At 37.7% G+C, this 24,847-nt stretch overlaps 3 protein-coding genes across 5 annotated transcripts in view; 1 reads left to right on the forward strand and 2 right to left on the reverse strand.

The window, feature by feature from the left end:
• Positions 1-2,646: 2,646 nt before the first annotated feature.
• Positions 2,647-12,146, reverse strand: LOC139114085 (kinetochore-associated protein DSN1 homolog). Its single transcript, XM_070675602.1, has 9 exons — positions 11,866-12,146; positions 9,958-10,067; positions 9,197-9,270; positions 7,803-7,869; positions 6,658-6,733; positions 5,067-5,207; positions 4,428-4,563; positions 3,793-3,880; positions 2,647-2,986 (listed from the first exon to the last, which is right to left on the reverse strand). The coding sequence occupies exons 1-9, from the start codon at positions 11,916-11,918 to the stop codon at positions 2,910-2,912; spliced, it is 822 nt and encodes a 273-aa protein (XP_070531703.1). The 5' UTR covers positions 11,919-12,146; the 3' UTR covers positions 2,647-2,909.
• Positions 12,147-12,172: 26 nt separating this feature from the next.
• The window catches only part of LOC139114083 (multivesicular body subunit 12B-like), a 43,376-nt gene continuing 30,701 nt past the window's right edge, over positions 12,173-24,847 (forward strand). Inside the window, exons 1-4 of the mRNA XM_070675597.1 lie at positions 12,173-12,616; positions 15,468-15,575; positions 16,247-16,343; positions 17,146-17,275. Of these exons, the coding sequence (XP_070531698.1) occupies positions 12,509-12,616; positions 15,468-15,575; positions 16,247-16,343; positions 17,146-17,275 (443 nt within the window). The 5' untranslated portion in view covers positions 12,173-12,508. The remainder of the gene's footprint in view (positions 12,617-15,467; positions 15,576-16,246; positions 16,344-17,145; positions 17,276-24,847) is intronic.
• LOC139114084 (collagen alpha-1(IX) chain-like) overlaps positions 18,423-24,847 on the reverse strand; it is a 29,415-nt gene continuing 22,990 nt past the window's right edge. For all 3 annotated transcript variants that reach the window (XM_070675600.1, XM_070675599.1, XM_070675598.1), the window contains 3 exons: positions 22,703-22,912; positions 21,854-21,952; positions 18,423-20,292 (listed from right to left, as the gene is read on the reverse strand). In XM_070675600.1, the coding sequence (XP_070531701.1) occupies positions 19,718-20,292; positions 21,854-21,952; positions 22,703-22,895 (867 nt within the window). In that variant the 5' untranslated portion in view covers positions 22,896-22,912 and the 3' untranslated portion in view covers positions 18,423-19,717. The remainder of the gene's footprint in view (positions 20,293-21,853; positions 21,953-22,702; positions 22,913-24,847) is intronic.

The following is a 24,847-nucleotide window of genomic DNA, read 5'->3' on the forward strand; positions in this document are numbered from 1 at the left end:
AACTCTTCATAGGATATTAAAATTGAATACTTATTTTTTGAATTTGAAGGAGGAAATTTACAGAAAAGTCATGTACACGTTCTACATGAGTAATTGCATGGTTTTCAATAAAAACACCAAACATATGTAAAAACATTGCAAAGACTATGCATGAAAGTCTGTTCTTACGATAAGCCATAAATATAAGAATTAACACAGAAGACAGTATCCAACCCAACAGAAATGTTCAATCCTATTAACTGTATGGTTTCACAAAAAAACAGAAATTCTAGGTATACAGTTCTTGAAATGCCACTGTAAGTATTTCTTACAAAACTTCAGGATGAATTCAGGATGAATTTCAATTTTACAGTTGGTTTATCATAGGAAATAAAGTGACATAAAGTTATATTTACCAATGGCAACATTTCTTAGTGAATGAATATGTTGCCCTAAGTTACCAAGGAAACTATAATATTTTTTTGAAATTATATATTGTTATGTTAAAAAAAATCATGAAACTGCCTACAGCAACTTTGTGTTCCACAAAAACATGTTTAGAGTTATAATGTATAAATAAACAATTTTGCAATGATTACTTGCAAAGACTGTTGGGCTGGGTTATGGTTAATAGTTAATGGTTTATGGCAACTGACAGGCAAATTTTCTAAATGGAGTTATTTTCAGACAAAATCCTACGAATTGACTTCATGACCAGTGCTTAAAACATGAAAAATCCATGGCATACCATTTCTTATCCAATGAAGCGTTAAGAATGAGCCTAAAAAAATTTACATTTATGGTATTTGAATAAATATATGACAAAACTTTCACGCGCATCCCCTCCTGACATCACGTATGATTTGCTTCGCTGCAAAGGACACCTCATATCACAGCGTTCCGATTCCACACCGTTTCCGCTCCAATGAACAAATTTAATCTGACAGAGGCAAAATATGGCATGAAGTCCCCGTGACATCATCCATTGGCTATGACGTCATCCGTGTCAAGAGCCCAATGAATTGGTCATAAATTCTTGATGCTTTAGAGGACTCCCAAAAAGAAGTCATTACTTAGCGGCTATTTATAAGATCTCCATGGCAGCTGTCACTTAGCAACTGAATCTTTGGCTCCTGTTCCATTTGTCAACTTTAATTTTTATCATGAAGAAAGAAAAAAAAATGATTGTATTTCCGAACACACATGGCGCGGTTTGTATACATTTTCTACCTCTAGGGGGCAGTGCATCAATACTCCTGTATCAATACTTCTGCAGGTGCGACCTACACGACAGCAGAATTGTTCCATTGATGACAGACAGACATTGAATCCTGTATTCTTGCTGACGTTGGGGAACATTGACAAATGCTTTGGGAAGCCCTGGTGACATTTCTGCTGTCCCTAAATCTGATTGCATTGATATACCAAGGGGAACCCCTAGTAATATGACTGGGGAACCTCGGTAACATTTATCTGTTTACTACCCTTCACAAAAAACTTAGTAAGCTGCTACCAGTAATTTTTTCGATTTGATTTTAATCAAAAGCAGGTAATTTTCCATTTTTGTCTCAAGTAATATTCACACAAACACATTTAACAATTCAATCACCACAAATCTTGGTTCAACTAAAGAACACTGGATGCAATCTTCATTATGAAAACTGCATGATTTTCTTAGGGGGCCTTCCATAGCTTTGTGAAGCAACAGATCCCCCTAGGGCTATGGTGATTTGTAAACTTTTCACTGTGAGCCCAGTCTTGTTCAGTCCCACCCAATCAGACCAAAAATATTGTCTAGATTGGAACACGCTGCAAGTGCTTTGGGTTACAGGGTCCTTCGCAATGAGATATGAGGGGTGGGCCACTCCTTTGTTTTATGAGCAATCTATTCATATGCTAATAACCAAACAAAAACAAGTACATTTTACTACAATGAATACGCAAATCATGCATTATATATGTAAATTGGCTGCCCATCTGATTTTCATTGAACACTGTGGAGAACACTGCCCTGGTATCACAACATTTTACGCGCAAATGACCAATGAAACGTACTATACCAATTCAACTACAAGCGAATCTCACTGATGAAATTTATTTGCTAAAGTTTTGACATGAAGATGTTTGTCAAGGTAGAATGCAACTCGGTGACAGATATTCAGACTCTCAAACTTTTACAGTACTTTGCTGTCTTGTCAGATCTTTCGACTTATTATGACATTTTTGGAATAACATTTTTCATTTTCACCCGATGTTTTTTTGTAAAGATTAAATCTTTCCCCATGTAGTTTATATAAAGACGGCAGACATTTTAAATTTTAAATATCGGTAAATTTAATGTAATTTGTGTTTTTAGCATCAAAGTTTATATGGTAAACCCTGATTTTATTCCTAGTTCTGCAAGAGAAAGGTTTAAAGTTTCCTTGACGAAAGTTTGAGCAAAGATTAAATCCTTCAGTTTTGAGGTGCATACTACCTTACAGAACTTGTCAGGTCCCGAGATGACAACCTTGTGAATTTGAAATTTATAAAATGAATGTATAATCCTATCAATCTTCACATAATATAAAAAAATACCTTTTTGTATTCTACCAGAGGAAGTTCCAGTGTATTCTAAGTTGGTCTGTCCGAATGATATAAAAATAAAATTTACAAACACCCTTTGACTGTATTTTAGGTTTTTTACCAGCTTTTTTATTATCAGCGGTTGGTTTCGACTGCTCTAGTGCACTTGAAAAAACGATGGCAAACACAGAGTCAAATGTTATAATGTCACAGAAAAAATTCTCCAAAGAGTTCTTGATGTTGTTCAAATCCACCAAAGGGATACTCAACTATTTACATTGACATGTATACATTTGTACCTAAACTTCCGCCCTCTACAAGAAGACATAAATTCTTTCTTCTTTATGTAAATCTACCTGATTGAATTACTTCTTTGTTGATAACATGTGTCGCATCAGATCCTTGGGATCCTTGTGTTTCAGGTGGCCAAAACTTTTTGATTCTGAAACGATAATATAAACAATAAAAACCTTAAAAAGGGAACATTATTTACAATATTTGCGACAAAATACTTACATGCAAGAAAGCGAAGTGTAGTTGTTAATATACGCAGAATCCATATTTATTTTTGGATAGACAAGTACATGTGAAAGGGGTCCCTATTTCTTTTATGTATGGTAAGGGTAGAAATCGAGAGAGAATACCATAATAACTCAAATTGCCCACAAGATACACAATTTTTTTAACGGAGATATTTTGGTAGGATGGAACCATCTGAAGACTAAACTGGTCAATGTCAATTTCAAAGGAGAACGTAGGACTAAAATCACATAAACAGTCAATGTCAACAACCATTAATGCGAGAAAAAGGAATTGAAGACAGCCCCTTTAACCCTTTGAGCGCTGTAATTTTCTCCCGCCAAAATTTTAGTGCAAAATTTTACCAATTTTTACCAATTTTTATGAATTTTTTTCTGCAATTTATTTGATAATTTTGGACCAAATGGACATCACATTTTGTTTGCTACAGTTTTTTTTCTCAAAATTTTGGCAAAAAGCTGAGAAAAATTGACTGGGGTTTATTTTATACGGGACAAAAATAGACTTTTGCACTAAAAGGGTTAAAGGTATACCTGTCACCATGGAGAAAGAAAATCTAATCAATCACAGATTTTAAGCAGGTGGCCGCTTTTTAAAAACAGCGCCCTCACATGGAGATTTTGAACATGTTCTGAACACTACAGAACTCTGAAAAACACACACAAATACTCTACATAGGTGACAAAGGATAAGTGGTCTCTCACTCACCTACAGAGTATACCTGGCTAGCAAGGAATTCCTTGGTACATTTTTCATATTTCTCAGTCTGCTTCACATTTTGATGAAGTTGGTCTACCTAGATTGAAAAAAATAAACAAAGTATTATAAGAAGTTGACAACTTAAAAAAAAATACTGATTTTTAAAATTATTTCAAAATTGTAAAATTTGACTTTTCATACAATGAGATTTTGCGACATTTTAGCATTAAACTAAATTAAATACTGTTTCACTGCAAACAAACTATTATTATTATATAAAGCTTTCTGGATTTGTTATTTCTTTGACAAGGAGCACCGCTTCTGGTACAGACGTTCAACTTTGCCATGCAAAATGTACAGTTTATGAAAATTTTGGTATTCAAGAGTTTGTAACTAACAAGGCTTTGTGAATGATATCTACATTTTTAGTGATGTGGCATGCAAAAGCTGATTCATAATGATTTGAAAACTACTCAATTGTTGTGATTTCAGAATCCAGCTTTGCCCTTTTTTGCCAATGTTTTGCATATAAGGTCATTGTTGGATATCATCAAAGTTTGCCTATGTGATAGAGCTACTCATTGGTTTTAAAATATATGCAAATTAAGATTTGAGATGGACTGACCAATCAAGAGGAGGCTTACTTGTAGCGGCAGAGTCACAGTAGCATCACCGATCCAGCCACTGATCTCAGAGAGGTCAGGCAAGCTGCTCAACAATTTCCTGTGTGCTGTGCTCAGTTCATTCTTTGTTGGGTCACTCAGCTTTTCTGACACACTGCTGCAAGGAAAAAACAACATCAGAAAAATAAGAACAGACTTTTCTCTGACAAACACATAGAAATTGACTTTTATTGAAAAACTTTCTCAATCTTTTTACAATATTTTCATTTCTTTTATCTGCCTTAAAATTTTAAAGCTTGTTTACAATGAAAAAGTACAGTAACAAGATTTTCTTTTCAGGATTAATTGTAGTTTCATGACTCATTCTGTAAAGTTGGGTATGCTCACATACTGTGATTTTGCCAAGTGTGTTAAATGTATCTGTACTGGAAATGACCAGACCAGCCTTGCAAGAAAGCCTTCACTATGATAAAACTTTTTAGATTTCAATTCAATTCAACTGATGACAAACAGTTGTTATGGCTCTTTAACCTGTATTTCTTCTTAACCTAACCCTTTTCTCAACCATGGTTTGGTCCAATTCTACTGTTTTCTAGAGTCGAGCTGGACCTCTACACAGGGTAATAGGGTGAAATGGTTTAAAAATAATTTTGTTTGTACCTTTGTGCTCTATCTGCTAATTCCGAATAAATGGTTAGTATCCTCTCCCACTCATCACTTTCCCTCTGCAATTTCTCCATGTACTGAGTACTTCCCTGGATGGCATCTTCCATCTCTAAATTCCACGGATTTGGTAAATTTCTGGGAATGAAAAAACAGTGAAGTATTTCAAGAGAACAAAACAGACACCTGCATTTGCTAGACATAGCTATTCGAAAAAATTGTCAACTAGAACTGAAAATTAGTAGTTTTCATAAGAAATCCAGACAATCTGAAGGTTCCTCATTTTGAGTTGGTTGTCCAGTCAATTAGTATAAACTACACAGCTCGTACATTTACACAAATAGCTGAGCTGATGCATAAACATATGTCAACATACTGAGACACTGAATAATGTAGCCGGTATCAGACAGCGACACAAAGATGCAGATGAGGCCACATACAGAGGAACTGAAAACAGAAGGTATTTGCTTTCCCGCCCTTGAGGGCAAGATGGCCTACACCTGGTAGAATGTTCCTTGAGGACAGATATTCCGACTCTCAAACTTTTATGATCCCTTTTTGGTTTACCACTTATCAGGGCTCATTTTGAAGCTCAAGGAGTTTATAAAAGTTTTTGTCAGCCTTTTTTTGTGAAAATATAAAATTTTATTTTTCCCACCAGAGTCAACATAGGTATGGCGGCCATTTTGAATAAGGCTGTTCATAAACGATATCATTGTTCTCTCATTATTATACCGGTAATATGCAAAAGTATATATTTGATGGTAAATTTAAATTACATTTATGGAAATTACTCATGCAAGAACAGCAAAAATACAACTTAATAGGGGACTGTTAATGTTACAATTAACACTAAAGGACATATTAATGGCTCAGACTACAAGCTGCAACAACAGCCGTGCATGCAACACTGACAAAATTTGTCTGCAGAGTCCACATTCACACTCTTGCAGCTATATTGAGTAACTAACCTGTAACTGTGAACAGCACTATTTCAAATATCGGTAAAATTAAGATGATTTGTTACCACAGTAACAAAATTTGCACTATGACTTCTGATTTTATTCTTGACGCTGAGGAGGAATGGTTAACAATTTCCTTCGGGAAAGTTTGGGCAAAAGTTGTCTTTCAATTTCAAGGTGCGAGAACTACCTGAGAATGCGCCTCAGGGACAGATATTTGGTCTCTCAAACTTTTTCAATTCTTTTCTGATCTACCACTTTGGGGCTTCATTTTGAAGCTTTTTGAATAAGAAAAACTGTCACAGTCTTAGGTTTTTGAAAATCAATTATTTTATTTTTCTCCATAGATTTAACACAGGGATAGCGGCCATTTTGAATTTCAAATATCGGTAAATCATGGATAATTGTTTCTCTGGTATCAAAATTTGCACTGTGACCCCCGATTTTTCATTCCTGATTTTGAAACTAAATGGTTGAAAGATTCCTTGAGGAAAATTTGACCGAAAGTTAAAGTCTTTTACTTTCGAGGCCCATACTACCTTAAAAGACAAGCAAACAGTTTCAAAGAAAGAGTTGATAGTTGTTACAGGATGACTGGACATACAAAGCTGGCATCAAGAACTTACTTGTTACTGCCACAAGCTTTCTGCAGATGACCTTCTTTCTTGAAGTTATCAACGCTCTTCTTGCAAGAGTCTAGAACTGTCAAATCAATATTTTATTTTTTGTTGTTGATTATTTTACTTCACAAATGAGCAATGGTAACAAGATCTACACAAGAGGTCTTCTTAATAGGTTAAACCCAGAATTCGAAGAGACCATGGTTTAACAAACTCGCATAAATGAAGGCGGATAGAAATATGTGTATTTCCAGACGCATTTGTACACAATGGGCTTGTTTGTACCATCATCACACGATTGCTTGGGACTAGTGAGTCTGTAGAACACAAAGCAACATTTTTATTCCAGAGTAGAACCATTCCATTTGAACATTCCCTGCGAAAACCCAGTACATGCTATTCTTCATATTCTTGAAAATCTAATGATACATTACTAGGGCCAGAAGCTGTAACTTGTGATGATTTTTCTCTATTTTTGTTTTGTATGTCAATTGCAAGATCTAGTTCTACTCCCCAAACAATGTTAAAGCCACCAACAATTTAGCTTATCAACACAGCATCTATGTGTGTAAACTGCAGTTATTGTTTACATTTGAATTCTAGCTCGGCCCAAAATCCACTCATCAACAATAACAACGCAGTCTACATAAATTGGCTGAATTGACAAGCTGAATGCTGTGTATCTCAACATGCTTTGGGGAGTTAAACAAGAACTTGCACGTGACCTACAAAACAAAACTAGTGAAACAATCATCAAAAGTTACAGCTACTTGCCCTTTGACCCTAATCTGTCAAGGAAGTATCACTTCCCTATCTGCTGAGTCAGCTAAAGTGGCATTGAGCCAAATCTGTGCATATTTTCACCTAATTGGCATGGTATGTTGTAGCAGGTCTGGTTAATGAATATCATATTACAGTATCTAGGTATGGGGGGGGGGGCCTTAAAATATTCAAGTCTTTGTTAGAATGCAATATATGGGATATGTTATGCCTCACTGGTTTTAGCAAACTTGACCTGATGGTGACATATGACCTTGGCAGGGTAAGGGTTAAATTACACATAGGCAAAGTCATGTCAGTATGCTAATTGTTGTGACAAATTGACAAAAAAAATGAAATCATTGGATAACAAGACAAGGACAAAATCTCACTTTCTGCTTTGAGGTCAGTCATGGACGCCAGCAGAGGAAACTCCTCTTCAAGCTTTTTCAGAGTGTGCTGTAAGGAAAATATACAATGTATTTATCTCAAAATGAATCTGTCTAGCTATTGTACTGTATATATGTATCCAACTAATATCTGTCTACCGTAATATCTATCTGATATCTGCCATCTACAAACTTACCAACTCCATCTATCTTCCTATCTAGCAGTCTATATTCTCTCACTAGCAATTTGTTTGAAAATCTGTCTCTGTCTGTCTGTCTCTCTCTCTCTCTCTCTCTCTGTCTCTCTGTCTCTCTCTCTCAGCAAATCGCTCCATTTTTCCATAAAATATTCTCAAAAAAGTGGTAAAATCTGCCGTTTCTATAATCGTCTTCTGTGTCTAACTTGCAGAAAAGCTTTCATTAGCCATTAAGGGCTCTCGTTGAGTACACAGCAGTAAAGCCGCTGTCCTGATTAAATATTCATGCAAACCACTGAGTCAGACCCCTTTTTGGAAAGTTTGCATAAACTACTGGAACTTTCCATCGTTAGGCTGGATGATGTCATTATTTTAGTCCTTATATGGTACTAAACTGGGTTCAAAGGGTCAGGAAAAGCTTTATGGCTTGCTGAGTTTGGCAATGCATTGCTAAGCTGGACAGAACGCATAAAACGCAACCATTGTCGCGTATCATATACCGACGTGGCGCTGAGAGTGAGAGTATAGTCATATGGATTTCGTCACCTGATAAGATGGTACCGCAGTGTACACCGTGAATTTGACTCAGGTCTTTGAGATTGAGGCCAGTTCGCCACACTTTCATTAGCTCAAGGTGAACCAAGAAGACATTTTATTCGCCACTCAGCACTTTCTGTCGCATTTTGCCAATGTGGCAAGCGCTAGTGCGAGCCCTGGAAAGCAGCAACAACTCACTGAAGTGTTTAAAGCCGAATGATCTAGAACCATCCACTATTTGAATTTAGGACTAGGTAGTATGCGCCTCGAAAGTGAAAGCCTTAAACTTTTGCTAAAACTTTCTTCAAACATTCTCTTTCAAAATTAAGAATACAAATTGGGGGTCAACGTGCAAATTTTGGAACTAGAGAATCAAATAACCCAACATTTACCAAAATTTGAAATTCAAAATGGCCGCTGTCCCATTCCCTGTGTTAACTCTATGGGGAAAAATTGATTTTAAAAAACTGAGATGGCAAAAGTTTTTCGTTCTCCAAGAGCTTTAAAATGAGCCCCCACGAGTGGTAGACAAAGAAAAAATTGTAGAAATTTGAGAGTACGAATATCTGTCCCTGAGGCACATTCTACCTTAGTGATAACATTTCTCGAGAGCACTTAAACATTTGACAGAGAGTTTGAGTATCATCAGTGGATACTACTCACCTCTGCTGCAACCATCTGTAACTTTGCAAGCCTTTCTTCAGCGGGCAGGTCAGAGGATATTGACTTATGAAGTTCTGGCAAAAGTAAAAACATTTCAGACATACATGAGAGCCTGGTTATGACATCAATCTTTGGTCAAATGGCGTGGTAAAAATTGGTAAACTTCCATCATACTTTCATAGTGTTCATTGATATGTATGTTTATCTTGGTAATACATGAACATGTGACAACTTCAAGCCAAGAGCATGCTAAAACATCGATGTCGGATAAAAATGTTAATTCTTTAAGTTTGGGTTGGAGAACAAAACTTAAAGAATTTAATTTTTTATCAGCCATCTAACTTTTGACGTTGCCCCGAAGTTTAATGATTTTGTAAAATGAAGACATTTCAGCAATTATTACAAATTAGTGTTACTTTTTATGTACAATGCTTTGACTGGAATGATTGCAATAGGACTGTATTAGATCTTCAACAAGTTGCATGAAACCATGGCATCTGTGCACGTGTGCGTCAGCGCTATCGGACCTTTCAGTTGTGGTTCTGGCCACAAACAAAGATTTGAACATTTCATCAAATATCATGAGCACAGATGGTCTGGTGAAGCTTTACAATGGTTACCTTCCAGCAAAGCAAAATGTAATGGTTTGTTTCTTGTCCTTGAAATTTGGCTAAAGTGATGACATTATTTTTTCCCAACATTTAAAATAGTTTCTCTGTCATTTTGGAATCGCAGTGATATGAGAAACAGGCAGTATGTACCTGACGCATCAACATCTGTTGCTCCTATTGACTTTCTGCTTCGGCCTCTTACAAAGCTTGATCTCCTCCGTTTCTTCTCCTTTTCTTCAATTACGTCTTCAGATTTTCTCCTGTTGGTTCAAGCACAGTAACCTTTGCTCTAGGATTTCAGCACTAGCTATTAATTCAGTGTCAATTCCCATCAAAATTCAGCTTTGAAAACAGCGGACTAAAGCGACAACTTGTGCTGACTTTCTTTAATTTTGCTGTGTAATAAGCTATAGACAGCTCCTCTACTGTCTATGTATAAGCCAAGTATATTTCTCCCAAAAGTATGTTGTTACAACACAAAAGTGCTGGGAAAGTGGGCAACAGAACTGTAGCAAACGCACAACTTTCTATGGGCGAAATCAAAGTCTTTGTGCCTCTGTTGTGGGTGGAGGGACTGTGGTTGAATACATTCGCTATTTACTATTAGCAGTGCTACGGTTGAGAAGTGAATTCTAGTCTGGACTAGAAATCAGTTGTTCACAGTATTAACCCTTTCACTGCCATGGTTTGGCCCAAACCCATTGTTGTTAATGGTGACTGTGGACCTGTTTACAGGGAATCGCGGGTGAACAGGTTAAACATTGGGTGTGCATGCTAGTAACAAAAGGCACTAAGACTTTGATTTCGCCCATTCTTGACCGCGGAGTGATGTCAGTAGATGAAATGCACGTGAGCGAGGTGAATGAGAGATAAGACGATACAAGATGAATGATACAGAAATTGTGTGCAAGAAGCAGAACTAAGGCAAAACATCGACTTACTGTACTGCAGCTTAGCTCTGCGTGGCATGTGTGTTGTTCCATGGAGATAAAAAAGAAATACCTCCATGGTTGTTCCCAGCTGCGCCTGTGGCTTCGAGACGCAGTTGGTATTTTAACACAACCCAGCTACGCAGAGCTGAGCTAACTCACTGCAGCTGAATAACGGGCCGTGCACCGGCTTGTTCTGTCCAGCCCTGCTCACTGCAGCCCAGCCGCGACATTGCCGTTAGTCTGGTTACAGTCACAGTCGCTTGCGGTTCGATACACACAGCGAAGGCCCCTGTGAGCATTGTAAGGCGTAGCTCTGCATGGCAGGGCTGAGTGTTACCGGCGTTACACGGCCTGTGGTGGGAGGCCGTGTAACGCCAGTAACACACAGCCCTGCCATGCAGAGCTATGTAAGGCGTACAGGGGCCCTGGATAGCTGCAAAATTGTAGCTCTACGGTGAGGCGGTCGGTGAGTTTTGGTTTTTGCGACTTCGCTCACCAGTAGAGCTACAATGCCGAAGGCCCTGTAGCATTCAAAATAAGCGTGTCGCCCATGACGCAGCATTTTGATGTGAAATCCCACATAAATGGGTATGACCAAATGCAGTAAATATGTGGGATTTCACATCAAAATGCCGCGTCATGTGCGACGCGCTTATTTTGAATGCTACAGGGCCTTCGGCATTGTAGCTCTACTGGTGAGCGAAGTCGCAAAAACCAAAACTCACCGACCGCCTCACCGTAGAGCTACAATTTTGCAGCTAGGGCCCTGGACCTTGTCAAATCATGGAGGTACTAGGTAGAAAGAAAGATGTCGTGCCCTCGCCTAGCTTCAGTACAGCAGATCGAGGTTTTGCCTGGGTATTTGGGTTGGATTTGCCGTCCGACCAGAATACCCAGGCAAAACCTCGAGCTCCTGTACTGCAGCAAGCCCTCGCTGTGTACATCGAATCACAACTGAACTGGCACAAGCAGGGACTCGAGTTACCGTTGGATAGATCAGATCACTTAAATGAATCAAGAAAATGTTAAAGCAGAAAAAGTTAGAAAATCACTGTATGCGGTCTTACAATAATTGCAAATCGACCTTCGTCAGGTTAAAGTCGGGTACAAAATAAATAATACCAACTTTTTCATTTTCAAGCGGGCGGAGCTCCGTACGGGTGTTGCTGTGTCCGCCATATTTGATTCTCGCGCCTTTCAATAGCTTATTCCACTATTACAGTAGGTAATGCAGAATAGTCTAAGACCTTGTTTAGTGTACGTGTGTTTCTGTAAACCTCCTGAATAAATTTTGCAGTGCATGCTATACCAAGATTACAGAAATTCACTCTCAAATATATCAACTTTTCCTTGTCAACGTGTTGGGTCGAAATGTGCTATATCTCAAGAAATGGAAACGCCCAAAACATCACACGAGAAATCGCGTGACTTGTAACCAGCTAACCCGGAAGTGAAACTTCAGGCAGGGGACTTCTCTGTCATGATCCGTGTTTGTGCACAACAATTCCCGACAGCTTGAAAAACCCATGTCATACCGAGGATGTAAAACCCAAGAACGATTTACAGTACTTGTACAGGTTTTACGCAACCCGGAAATTTTGTCATTTGGAAAGTGAGGACTCTCAACTCAAAGTCACGAGTCTCAGGTCCTGACCTTATCTCGTCGTGGATCCCGTGGCCGTGTTCTGCCGTATCTTTCAAAATTCATACCTATCCCGGAACCATTGTATCACGTCATTTCAGTTTAGTGTAGTCGCCTTTTAATCACAATGTCGATTAATTTGAATAGTTTGCAAACAGCTCTAACAGCTGACCACCCAATAACAGGGCTGTGCGTCGTTGCCGACAAAAATAAGTGTCCACCTGGCTATGAGTTGGTAAGTTTTCTTGCACAAGTTCTGTCCATGTATTCCTGATACAATTCACAAGCATCTTTCCCGGGCGAATTATTTTATTTACAGGTTTAATGATTATGACAGCTATATGAAAATAGCCCAAAGGATTGGTCTATTTAAATGTTAAAGTAAACAAACTCCTCTTTATAAAGAAATCGGAGTGTCTATTGACACCCGGGTGTCAATAGCCAGAAGCTGCCCTATATGGCTATTGACACCCCTCGACCCGCGACCCTACTCGGTACTCGAATACCTTCAGAACTGAGCTAAGCTACGTTGTTTATTTCTTGTTTCAGACAAGTTGATGCCCACTTTTTTGCTGTCGTGGGTACAGCTTTAATGGGGTAAAGTAACTGTGTAATGTTGTAGAATCATATCGACAGCTCGGGGTCAATAATTTTTATCCGCGGGCGAAGCTTGTCGAACAACATTTGACCCGAGTTGCGGAACCTTTGAAAACATGCGGACATACTAAACGAAGACAAGGACCAACACGGTCCTCTTGTGGAGGGACCGTGGACCAACAAGGACCAACAAGTGACCGACAAGTGACCGACAAGTTGAATTAAAACCATTCTTTTTCGATGTTTTGGTTTTAAAATGCCATTTTCTACTATTTTGGTGAATATAAACGCAATTGAATACGTTGGAAATTAGAGTGTCATCAGACAGCAAAGTTGTGAATTAATGGAATCGCTTTGATCAAACTAGCCTGGAGAAAAAAGGAACTTTAGGTAATATCGAAAAAAAACCAAAATCGTGTCACTTCGGTCCTTGACTTCATTTCTAAAGTAGAAAGTGCAGTTTAAATGGCGAACGATCGAAAAATAAAGTCGTTTTTTTTATTTCAACATTTCCGTAACTTTTTGGTCACTGGTCGGTGACTATCTTTGTTTGTATAGTTGTTGCAGCTTTGACAGATCTCTTTGTCGCTCTATTTCGATTTGAAACTGTTTTTTTTTTCAAAACTGTGTATATTCACCAAGATAGTACAAAGTAGAAAGTGGTGTTTAAATGTCGAAAGATCGAAAAAAAATCGTTTTTATCTTTAACTTTTCCGTGACTGTTAGGTCACTTGTCGGTCCTTCTTTGACTTCATTTCTAAAGTTGAAAGTGAACTGAATGCGTCCATCGACACAATGACGACAGGAATTTAATACTTTTATTTTCGAAACTGTTCTTTCGAATCTTCTTTCGAATGGGACCGCAAAATGACGACGAAAGAAGCTTTTTCGAAGGAATTTTTTGGATTTCTATTGAGAATATATGTGTGTTATAATAACTAAGCTAAGTTTGGTTGAATTTGGAGGCCGACTGGCGAAAAAACGGGACGGGTGTCAATAGCCAAATAGAGGGCCGGTTGGCTATAGACACCCATTGGTATAGGCCGCCTGCAGTAGCACTATGGGACCGCAAAATGACGACGAAAGAAGCTTTTTCGAAGGAATTTTTTTGGATTTATATTGAGAATATATGTTGTTTAGAATAACTAAGCTAAGTTTGGTTGAATTTGGAGGCAGACTGGCGAAAAAACGGGATGGTGTCAATAGCCAAATAGAGGACCGGTTGGCTATTGACACCCGGGTGTCAATAGCCAGGAGAAGCTCTATATCGCTATTGACACCCGGGTGTCAATAGACTCGGCCTAAAGAAATATTTTTAAGAGTCCTTGTGGTCCAGTTTACATTGATGTCAAATATTCCCAAGTAACCGTTTCGTGTGGAAGCAAAATCACAATTCTGTCCGTTATGCTTTTAACATTGAATTACAACAAGAATATTCATACTGATGTAATTTGAACGATATATTTTCATTACATATAAAGTGGCAATAATATGGTAAGTAATTTTTTCAGACACATAATCAAATTAATTACCGTGCGCATGCATTTACTTCTCATCTGCAATCAGTCAATATTATAAGTCCTGATTTTCTGGTAACTTAGCAGCATTACCCCAGTGTGTTTGTGCGTGTGTAAGGAAGTTTGGGTGTGAAAGGGTATTAAAACTTGATTTTGCAGAACCTTTTACGAAATTTTATCACGAGCCCTCACACCCTGACAACTATTTCAGTTCCTTTTCACTTTCATGAGTGACATAAAAATATCCAAATCTACAGCTGGATGTTAGCATTTCTGAAAAATCACACAATCTATATTTCACCTTTCTGGTGTTTATCAGAGTTTTCTCTCCACAGTGTATTTCACATCATTGTGAAAACGAAGTTGAAAGAAACCACCATCAAAGGCATATAAGCTAGCATCTCACTGTATCTGTGCTGCAACACACTGTACATAAGGATCTGCTGAACAGTACATTAGCAGACCATGGTATCACGGTGTATCAAATTCAAAATATGCAATTTGAAAAGTACATAGCTTACACTTACAGCTTAGCATCCGAAGAGCAAAATCCATGTGGCTGTTTTATGTATTTGATAGAGGGATTTTACCCAGGCATTATAGGTTTTGATATTGTTCAGTGCAAACAACAGGTGACGTGATATTGTATTGATATTGACAAATGAATAGAGTGCTCTAAACAGAGGGGTTGGCCACCTCTCAATATCCCGTTGTGGAGAACCCAACATGCATGAAAGCACATGCAGAGACTTCAGTAGAAGCACAGTCCCCTACCCAGTAGAGGGACTGTGGTATAACATGGAGGTATAAAGAAAGATCTTTATACCCCCATGATTAGAACTGATCTTGGATAGAAGACAAGGTTTGTCATTACTTTCTGTGCGTACTGCCATGCACACAAGTTACCAGGCAAACCACTTTATATTCATATAGCATTGTTAATCATAATTTGTACCTCTTTTGCTCTTTCAGCAAGCTAAAACTGCAGAAGGAAATGATGCTGATCTGTGGAGAGATTCTTTCTTTGGCAAGAAAACCCCCAGATACTTCTGTTACACAAGAATTTTTCCATTAGATAACGTAAGAAGTATTATTGTTATTATCAGAACTCCTTAAATGAATATCCTTTATTTCATTGATTTTGAATTGTTTTCAAAGGTCTGGCGTATTTCTGAAGTAAGTGATATATTCTATAAGGTGTAAGAATATGTTAAGATAGCCAGTAACCCATCAAACATAAAACAGTATAAAAACCATACGTGTATCCATTACCTTTACAAAATGGTCTAATTGTAGCTGAAAACTCTGAATGACAAAACTTCTCCCCTTTTGTGCAGTGACATATCTTCTAAAAGTGGCAAAGTAAACCTGATAGATGTTGATGTCCCAGTTTCATTTTTCTGTTTTGCCAACACAACAGGAAGCAATGATACAGTATAAATGTGGATTGAAGCATTACAACAACTCATGGTCCATTACACTGACATGGTATTTTCTTTTGATTTGGGCTTTTTCAAAAGTGGATAACTTTGCCTATAAAGTGTTCTATTTTTTGTCTCTGTACTGATCTATGATAGTGAAATGATGTTTGTTCAAGATGCACATCAATTTAATCACCGTCCGATCAAATGATGTTGATAAAAAGAGCATAAATGTATGGAAAACTAAGTTTGTGAATCTGTGATATTTTATTGTTATCAAGCTGCAGAGACTTGTACATATCATTGTTTTATCTTCCTGTCATACTGCAGGGTAGAGTTAATAATGTATTAGCAGATATGGCACTGCTGGGTTTAGACAACCCTCCTCCGCCTGGATGGTCAAGTATCCCTACAACTCTAGATTCAAGTAAGTTACTGACCCATGTGAAAGAATATAGTAGATTGTGAAACACATATTCAAGTTTCAAAATAAACGGTATCAAAATTACCTGAATTCTTGGCAAAATTAAACAGAAAGCAATTTGTTTCAAGGGATGAAAAATGCAATAGAGTGAAAATTGCTTGCAGAGTGTGAATAAGATATGTGTAACATGTCAAAGAACATGGCCCTTGTAGAGTTAAACGTCGTTCTAGTCTGCTGTTCTACCTGTAATGTTTGTAATATTTGGGATTTTGGTGGTTTCTGTCAAAACTTTAAAAATTGTGAGAGCAGTTGAGAAAATGAAGTTTCCAATGACACCTTTAGAATAAACGGAGAAACAGAAAAAGGCGGGGAAAAGTTTGTGGAATCCACCTACTCAAGCCCTGTTTAAAGATATGTCCTAGTAACTCTTTTTTTAATAAAACAAGTAATTATATTTTAGGAGCTACAAGTGTAAATGATCAGATAATTATATATTTATGATATAATAGTATATATATATATATATATATATATATATATATATATATATATATATATATATATATATATATATATATATATATATATATATATATATATATATATATATATATATATATATATATATATATATATATATATATATATATATTAAGGCAGATTTCACACTGCTGATAGCAATGTTTTAGTCAGCAGATCACTCTACAAATTATACAAGAATGGCATTAGGACTTCCTCAATGGCCCTGCAAAAGAAGTGGCCTAGGCATGTATTTAGTTAAGTCTGTTCACTTCGCAATTTACAGGAGAACCTGTTTTGAAGAAGAAACAACTCTGTGTTCGAATGCTCCCCAGGGAAAACACACAGGCTGCTGTCTGTGACATACTGTTACTTGCCAAGGCCAAGAGGGCACCAGCAGGATACACTCTGATTGGGTGAGTACAGTCACATGTTTGTGTATCACAAGGTATATGTTCGCCTGTCAAATTTTCTTCAGAGGCATGGCATTTCCAGTTGCCAATCTTTTGGTCAGTTTCAGCGTGCCTGAGTATCTCAGCTAAGATAAGTCCAAAATATTCAGTTGAAAATAGTTTGAAAGTAGTCAGTTTCATGTGACATTACATGTTGGTAGACACAACTTGAATTGACTGGACTACATACAGGAACTTGGAAACTTACATCACCAAAATTTTTCCGGTTCCATCATGCAGTGTACACGAGGGTTTACAAAGCACACATTACTCATAGAACTTTGTTAGCTGTAGGGTATACGCAGGGTATGTCGCTCATAGAACACCGTGGCAGGTTATATCCTAAACCTATAATTTCATCACCGATGGCTACAAAATACACGTGGCAGTTTTTAGCGTTGCAAATTTGTGTCATTCTCATATAACAATACTTTGTAAAACAAAATCAGTGTGTTTTGTTGTTTTGGGTGTGTACATGGTGTTTGATACAACCACAGCAATGCATTGTTGGATACTGTTATCGTCTTCTCATTCACACACCATGTTTAAGTGAATGTAATGCATCCAATATGATAAGTGCATTAACGAATTTATTTGTTGTTTTTTATCCTCGGTACTAGAGTATGGGAGATTGTGCCCCTCCCCCCCCCTTCCCGCCCTAATCTCAAGGGGGCATCGGGAATCATTGATTGAGGGGCAAAATAGATATCTTTCACAGTAATCAGAGAGTTGTATGATTTGATGTTGTGTTTGACAGAGGGGCATGGCTTACCAAATAGTGAATTGTGGGAATCTTGCTATCCTTCAGCCCAGATGGTATACTGTTTTGTAATATCTGAAGGACAGAAAAATAGGGCTTGGGATGGATGAATTACACTGCCCATTTTTCCTGGTTTTCACAATCTGAGGTAGTTGTTCAACTTGAGGAAAAGAAATAGGAAGCTTTGAAAATAGAGTCTACATGGTGTACCACGTTAAACTATTGATACCAGCATGGCAGAGAGAGTGTTTTCATCTTGTTGTGCATCAGATGATTGCATGGTATTCTTACTCAGGATGTGGTGCCCCATATTAGTTGTGAGCAGCGGGACAGAAAGACAAAAAACAAGACTTTGCAATGTATAGTCAACATTTATTACATTTTCACTGAATCTACAATCTGATTATTGTATGAGGGTTTCAAGATATATTTCCCTTGGATATTTACTACCATTTTGACATGTCCCATCTGCCCATTGGGACTAAGGATAATGTCCTAAAAGTAACTGTCCGAGAATGCTGTTGGCAAATTGTGATCCCTCAAACATGTACTGGTATAGTTTGAGGACAGCTACCCCTTTGACAATTGGCCACTCAGGTTTACTAGTACAGTTGGTTTTATGCAAAAATACAAACATGAATAGCATCTAGTTGAAAAGACTGACATGCAAAACTCCTTATTACACATACTTTCTCACAAGTCAACTGAATACTTATATGTGATGTCTAGAAATAGTTATATCATTCAATTGTATGATTTCTCTCTAAGGTAGCGTGTGCCTTGTAGTGAAGACTGATACTTTGGTCAAACCTTCCTCTTACTCAATGAAACTTTCAACCATTCTCTTATCAAATCAACAATAAAAATCAGGGGTCACTTTGCAAAGTTTGGTTCTTGAGAAACGAATTACCTAACATTTCCTGATTTTTGAAATTCAGGATGGCAGTCAATGTTGTGTTAACTCTATGGAGAAAAATAATATCTTTTAAACACTAAGATGGTTAAAATGTTTCTTACTCAGAGTCCAAGAGCTTTAAAATGCAACCCCACAATAAGTGGTAGATCAGAAAAGAACTGTGAAAATTTGAGAGTCTGAATATCTGTCCCCGAGGCGCATTCTACTTTAAAGACAGTACACAGGGAGAGCAACTCTGTTCTCTAGTCTCTCTCAATGTCATAATTGCATTATGACAACAAGTAAATATCACTTGACTGAAAGGAACATTACTAAAAATATTTTATTCAACAAATGTACTGACTATGTAACAAAAATTATCTTAAAGGGATACAGTCATCGGAACTGCACTCAAAGGTCGTATGGGACCATACGACCAATGTAAACACTGTATCCAAGTTTAATGGTGATTGATGAAAGTTAAAACATGTCTGTCATAATCTACATCGTATAATTTAAATGTTGCAGCTATGATGATGAGGTGCATCTAGATATTGTGCATGAAATACATTGTTTGTAAACAAGAAAGTCGCTCAGGCGCAGTTCCTAAGTCTGTTTCCCTTTTAAGGCATACACTGTTACTGATTTAAACAAATTGCATTGCACAAGTATCTTTGGCTCATATTGCAGCCTTTTAAAAATTTAAAATGCGGAAAAGTGATTATTATGCTTTACTTCTTCAGGATCAGGTTCAGTTTTGCATTGTAGTGTGAGTAATATTCTGTTGTGAAATTAGGTAGCCATTGAAAGTGTTATAGAATGGATTACTTCTTCCAGCTACTGCATGAGAATTTGATTCACCAAGTACAAGAGCAACTTCATCTCCAACTTCTAATCGCAACATTCCACTTTGAGATTGCATGATGTACCTGGAACCTGGCGCTAGACCCAAAGCAATTTTTCTTACTCCATTGTGTGTGAGAGAGATAAACATTGGACTTCCTCCAATTGGCCAAAAGGTAAAGGAGAAATAGTAAATTCCAGCAACCCTGCATGTGAACACTCCAGTGTCTGTATTGATGTCTGCATTTTCTTTGACAAGGATATCAGTGAATGTGATGGTTTGAGCCGAATCAGTTCCAGAAAGACCTGTTTGCCTGGTGACAGAGAATGCCACAGTCCAATATTCCGCGATTACTCCCTGCTCCCCTTTGCTTCCGGGTTCGCCTCTCTCTCCTGGCATGCCTTTTTCTCCTGTATCCCCTTTAGAACCTCTCGGGCCGACTTTTCCATGAGAGCCAGTCTGACCGTTGGCACCTGATGGACCTGTTTACACTCAAGAGATGTCACATTGTCAGATTTATTTAGTTGCAAAGCACTATGGTAAGGAATTTGGTGCAAAACTGGTAATTTTGAAAAGCGACATTACTCCACTCAACATAGAAAGTACTGACATTAATATTCATAAATCTTGAACTTGATTTGAAATGTCAACTCACTCCCCCTGCAGAAGATGATTTTAATAATGGCAACTCTTATGGGAAGAGAGATGCCTAAATCAAATGGCTTAAGTTCCAGGACCAACAAAATTTTTGCTCAGAGCAGTTTTTGCAGTTAACCCTTGTGAGCGCCACAGTCAATTTTTATCATCTTTAAAATATTTATATCCCTGTCAAGTTTTTCAGATTTTTGTCAAAATTTTGGTAACAAATTGTAGCCAATGAAATGTGATGTCCATTTGGTCCAAAATTATCAAAAATTGCAGAAAAATTTCATAAAAATTGGTAAAATGTTAAGAGCTGGCATTTAGGGGCCATATCCTGCCAAGTCACTGAAATTCATTTTTTTATAGCCAGCCAAGTCCAGTGACACACACCATGTTCAGGTGAAATATTTAGAGGGCTCAAACTGCAGTGCTGAGCACAAGTATGTTTGCATTCTTGTTCGTGAGACATGCCTAGTACATTGTACATGAATATAGGTTTTTGGCTCAATATGGCTTTAACCACAGTCCCTCCACCCACAGATGCTTTTACTGACTGATGGCGGATAATGGACCCAGCAGTAAAATGATTAAAAGTGACTCAGTTTATAGATACAAAATACAGGACAAGTGGTCAAGAACAAAATATGGTACATTGTATAAGTCAAATTGTCCATATTGTACAAGAGTTTGAAATCCTAAAATTCTAATTGTCCGCCATTTTCCTCAGTAAACTTTTATCCTTTAACCATTATGATTTTGATGATGGTGAACACATCCATCATTTCCTTTTGTTAGGTTTAACAGAGATAGGACATTATTATTGACTGAACAAAAGAAAAATGTGGCATTATTAAAGTGATGGTAAGCCATTCATTACAACCAATAGAAGCTTTCCGCCTCAAGTTATGACAGTACCTATTGGCACTCTACAAAATATGATCACTTTATAATATGTGCCAGCACATCCAGTGTTTTGATAAGGGCGGTAAGCATGTAAATGTTACCAGGTTCCCCAGTAATTTTACCAGGGTTCCCCTTGTTATATCAATGCAATCAAAGAGGGGACAGCAGCAATGTTACCTGTGTTCCCAAATCATTTACCAATATTCCCCAATCTTAGCAAAAACACTGCATACACACATTAACCTGTTGAGTGCCAAAGTCACGTTTGTCGCCTTTATAAAATATTCCCCAGTCAATTTTTTCCAGATTTTGCCCAAATTTTGTTATAAAACTGTAGCCAATGAAATGTGATGTCTGTTTGATCCAACATTATCAAAAAAATTTACATAACAATTGATAAAACGTTGCAAGTATATTTGGGAACAACTTATGAGCACTTTAAAATCAGCCAATAAATTCAAAAATATGTGGTGTTTTAATAATATGTTAAAATCTCACCTTTTTCCCCTTTCATTCCAGATTCTCCTTTAAGTCCTTCTTCACCTGGTTCACCTTTGATTCCTTGTGTTCCCATTGGTCCAATAACACCAGGTTGGCCTGTACAAAGATGCAAATTCAAATGTATAAATTTAGTTTGTGAGATCTCTGATAAATTAGGAGGTATGGTAGTTCCAATGTGCCTTTTTTCTTTCGTTCAGTCAGTAATAATGTTGTATCCCTGAATAGAGTGAAAGGAGAGATTATCCATAATAATGCTGGATCTTTGAGATTTGTTCAAATATAGCTGATGCCACCATTTCTCTGGTGTTTTACAGCTGGCTTCATAGTTATATTTGAGCTAGGAATCATCAAGATTACCATCATGAGCACCTTCCCTTGGGTAGGCAGCAAATTGTAATCTTGACCTTGTTATCATGTGTTCTTTATATTGTTACACCAGACAATACCTTTCTTTGTCCTTGTCTTTGTCTGCAAAGAATGAAGGCGATTGCAAAAGTTCCTGCTGTGCACAGCTTCATTTCCCAATCCCGTTACTGAAATTGCCAGTCACACAGTTTCTAGAAACAGAAACACTTGTGGTCCAATTATACTAGAATTTTGTCTGACAAAGCCACACTTAACTTTTGGCGCTTGTCTAGGCAACCAGTGAATGATAATAAATGTATCATGTGTAGGAAAGAGGCACACTTAACTCTGATGTGTCCCCAACAGACAATATCATGACATTGTGTAGGAAGACTGTCCTGAGCCATGTTGTATCAATTTTTTGTTCCTGTGCCATTTGACTAAGTCGAAGCCACTCATGATAACTTATAAAATTAATAATTTTTTAGCAAACAACTTCACCTTGTCTTCCTACTGGTCCAGAAATACCAGGTGAACCAGGGGGCCCAGGTGGTCCCATTGGTCCTCTAGTGTCTGGCCAAGACTGGGCACAGATGCTCAGACACTGACCATCACCGTCACTGTCACCATCAGTCACCTGTGCCAATGGTGTCTGAAGCAGCATGGCGGTTACCAGAATGAGTTGTAACGCCATTATTAAGTCAACCAGTCCTGAAAGCATGGAGGGAATTCATCAATACAATCCTACTGTGGTCCTCAAATGGTTGTTAGATTTTGATACACAATTCTAGTATCAAGCCTCGTTTTGAAACCCAAGACTGTCATCTAGCCTCATGTTCTAGAAATTGAATTCCGTTTTAAATGCAAGTTTGCATCAATTGTACAACGGAATTGTGGTGCATTTGGTCATAGCCATTTGGTGATTAATTGTAACCATAATTAAAACAAAATCCTACTGGTAAATTTACAACAAGGGTTCTCAAAAAATTTTGAAGTAGGCGGAAAATTCAGAAAAGTAGGCGGTTAGCTTCTGTGTGCAACCAGAATCCCTGGTGGGCGGGGGAGACAGTTCTGAGCAATTTCATGCATTCTTATACAGTGTAAAAGGCTATTCCAACATACACACAGGGGGAGGGTTTCCTGTGTGCAAGAAATTTTTAAAATTTGAAGGCATTTTGGAGTAATTTCATGCATTATGTACTGTACGGAAAGACCATTTCAGCATAAGAGTGTTAAGGATTATTTTTAAATTTGAAGACATTTCTGAGCAATTTCATGCATTCTTATACAAGTGTATAAAAGGCTATTTCAACATACACAAAGGGGGAGAGGGTTTCAGGGACGGGGTCCCCGTCCCTGTGTGTGGGCAAGAAATTTTTAAATTTTGAAGACATTTTGGAGTAATTTTATGCATTCTTGTACAGTATTAAGACCATTTCAGCATACAGAATAATCATTATCATTGCCAATTCAACATGTTTTCAAGGGATAAAGTTTAAAAAAGTCAGAAAAATTAATTTGATATCACTCGGGCCTGTCAACTGCATTCAGTTGACATGGATAATAGCAAATTTCACCAGACTGTTGTGTAGAATTATGTTTAGCTCATGACTTGAACAAACATTTTGAAATACATCATAGAATAGGGGTTTTCACAACCCAGAAAACGATCCGCTAGAATCAAGTGTTTTACTGATTTAAATAAACTTGATTGAAGAGATACAGTAAAATCAAAGAGTTTATTCAATTCAATGAATTATAGGAACACAATTTTCAGTGATTTTAATTCACTGTACTAATTTCACAATAAAACGAATCCGCGAGCTGATTATTGATTTTTTGCTGATGTTGAATATAATTGAAAATGAAAGCTAAATTTCAGTGTTCATGTTTGATAAACCTCAAACTAACGACACTGAACGCCAGCCTGTACTACACCGTGTGTGTACAAAGCACCGGTAGTCAGTACACACAACGCGATATCGGTCGACCTGAAATTTGACACTGTGATCGACGTAGCGTTTCAAAAGTACGAAAAGTGAGACCAAGTAATTTTTTGTTTATTTAGATTTGATCTAAACCTCCCAAAACCAACAGACAAAGTCAGAAAATCAAAGTTTTCGAGCGTCGACTTTCTCTTCCGCGATGCACACAACCACGGCCCTCCACAAAACGCGATGTCGATCGACTTGAGTTGACATCGTGATCGACCATGGATAGATTGACGTGGCGTTTCGAAAGTATGAAAAATGAGACTCAGTAACTTGTGGTCGCTTTAGATTTGATCAAAACCTACCAAACCCATCAGACTAGGCCCTACTCTTACGCAGAAAACCAAAGCTCTCGAGCGTCGACTTTCTCTTCCGCGTTTGAGCGAAACAAAAGTCGGCTTCATTCGGAAATGGTCGGCTATTCGCGGGCATAACGTAATTGTATGTTAGTCCAATTTTCGGCTATACCCGATGTGAACGTCGGAATATTCGGGCTGTGATCGGGCGAGCGAGGTTGACCTCGAGAGCGATTCCTAGTCACGGTGTACAGTACAACACGTTCGCTGATTGCGGTACTACAGTGATAGCAACAAGTTCACCGCGTAAATTGCTAGACTACATATAGCCACATCGGCACTTCTGAAATATTATCTGC

The sequence above is a fragment of the Ptychodera flava genome, chromosome 16, assembly GCF_041260155.1.
Source record: "Ptychodera flava strain L36383 chromosome 16, AS_Pfla_20210202, whole genome shotgun sequence".
In the NCBI taxonomy this organism is placed as follows: domain Eukaryota; kingdom Metazoa; phylum Hemichordata; class Enteropneusta; family Ptychoderidae; genus Ptychodera; species Ptychodera flava.

Excerpts from the sequence above, each read along its gene's own strand:
- LOC139114085 (XM_070675602.1), bottom strand. The coding sequence starts at position 11,918 with ATGGCGGACACAGCAACACCCGTACGGAGCTCCGCCCGCTTGAAAATG. Across the intron at positions 9,271-9,957 it reads AACAGATGTTGATGCGTCAG|AACTTCATAAGTCAATATCC; the intron begins GTACATACTGCC and ends TACTTTTGCCAG. Across the intron at positions 5,208-6,657 it reads AAAGCTTGTGGCAGTAACAA|AAATTTACCAAATCCGTGGA; the intron begins GTAAGTTCTTGA and ends TTTCATTCCCAG.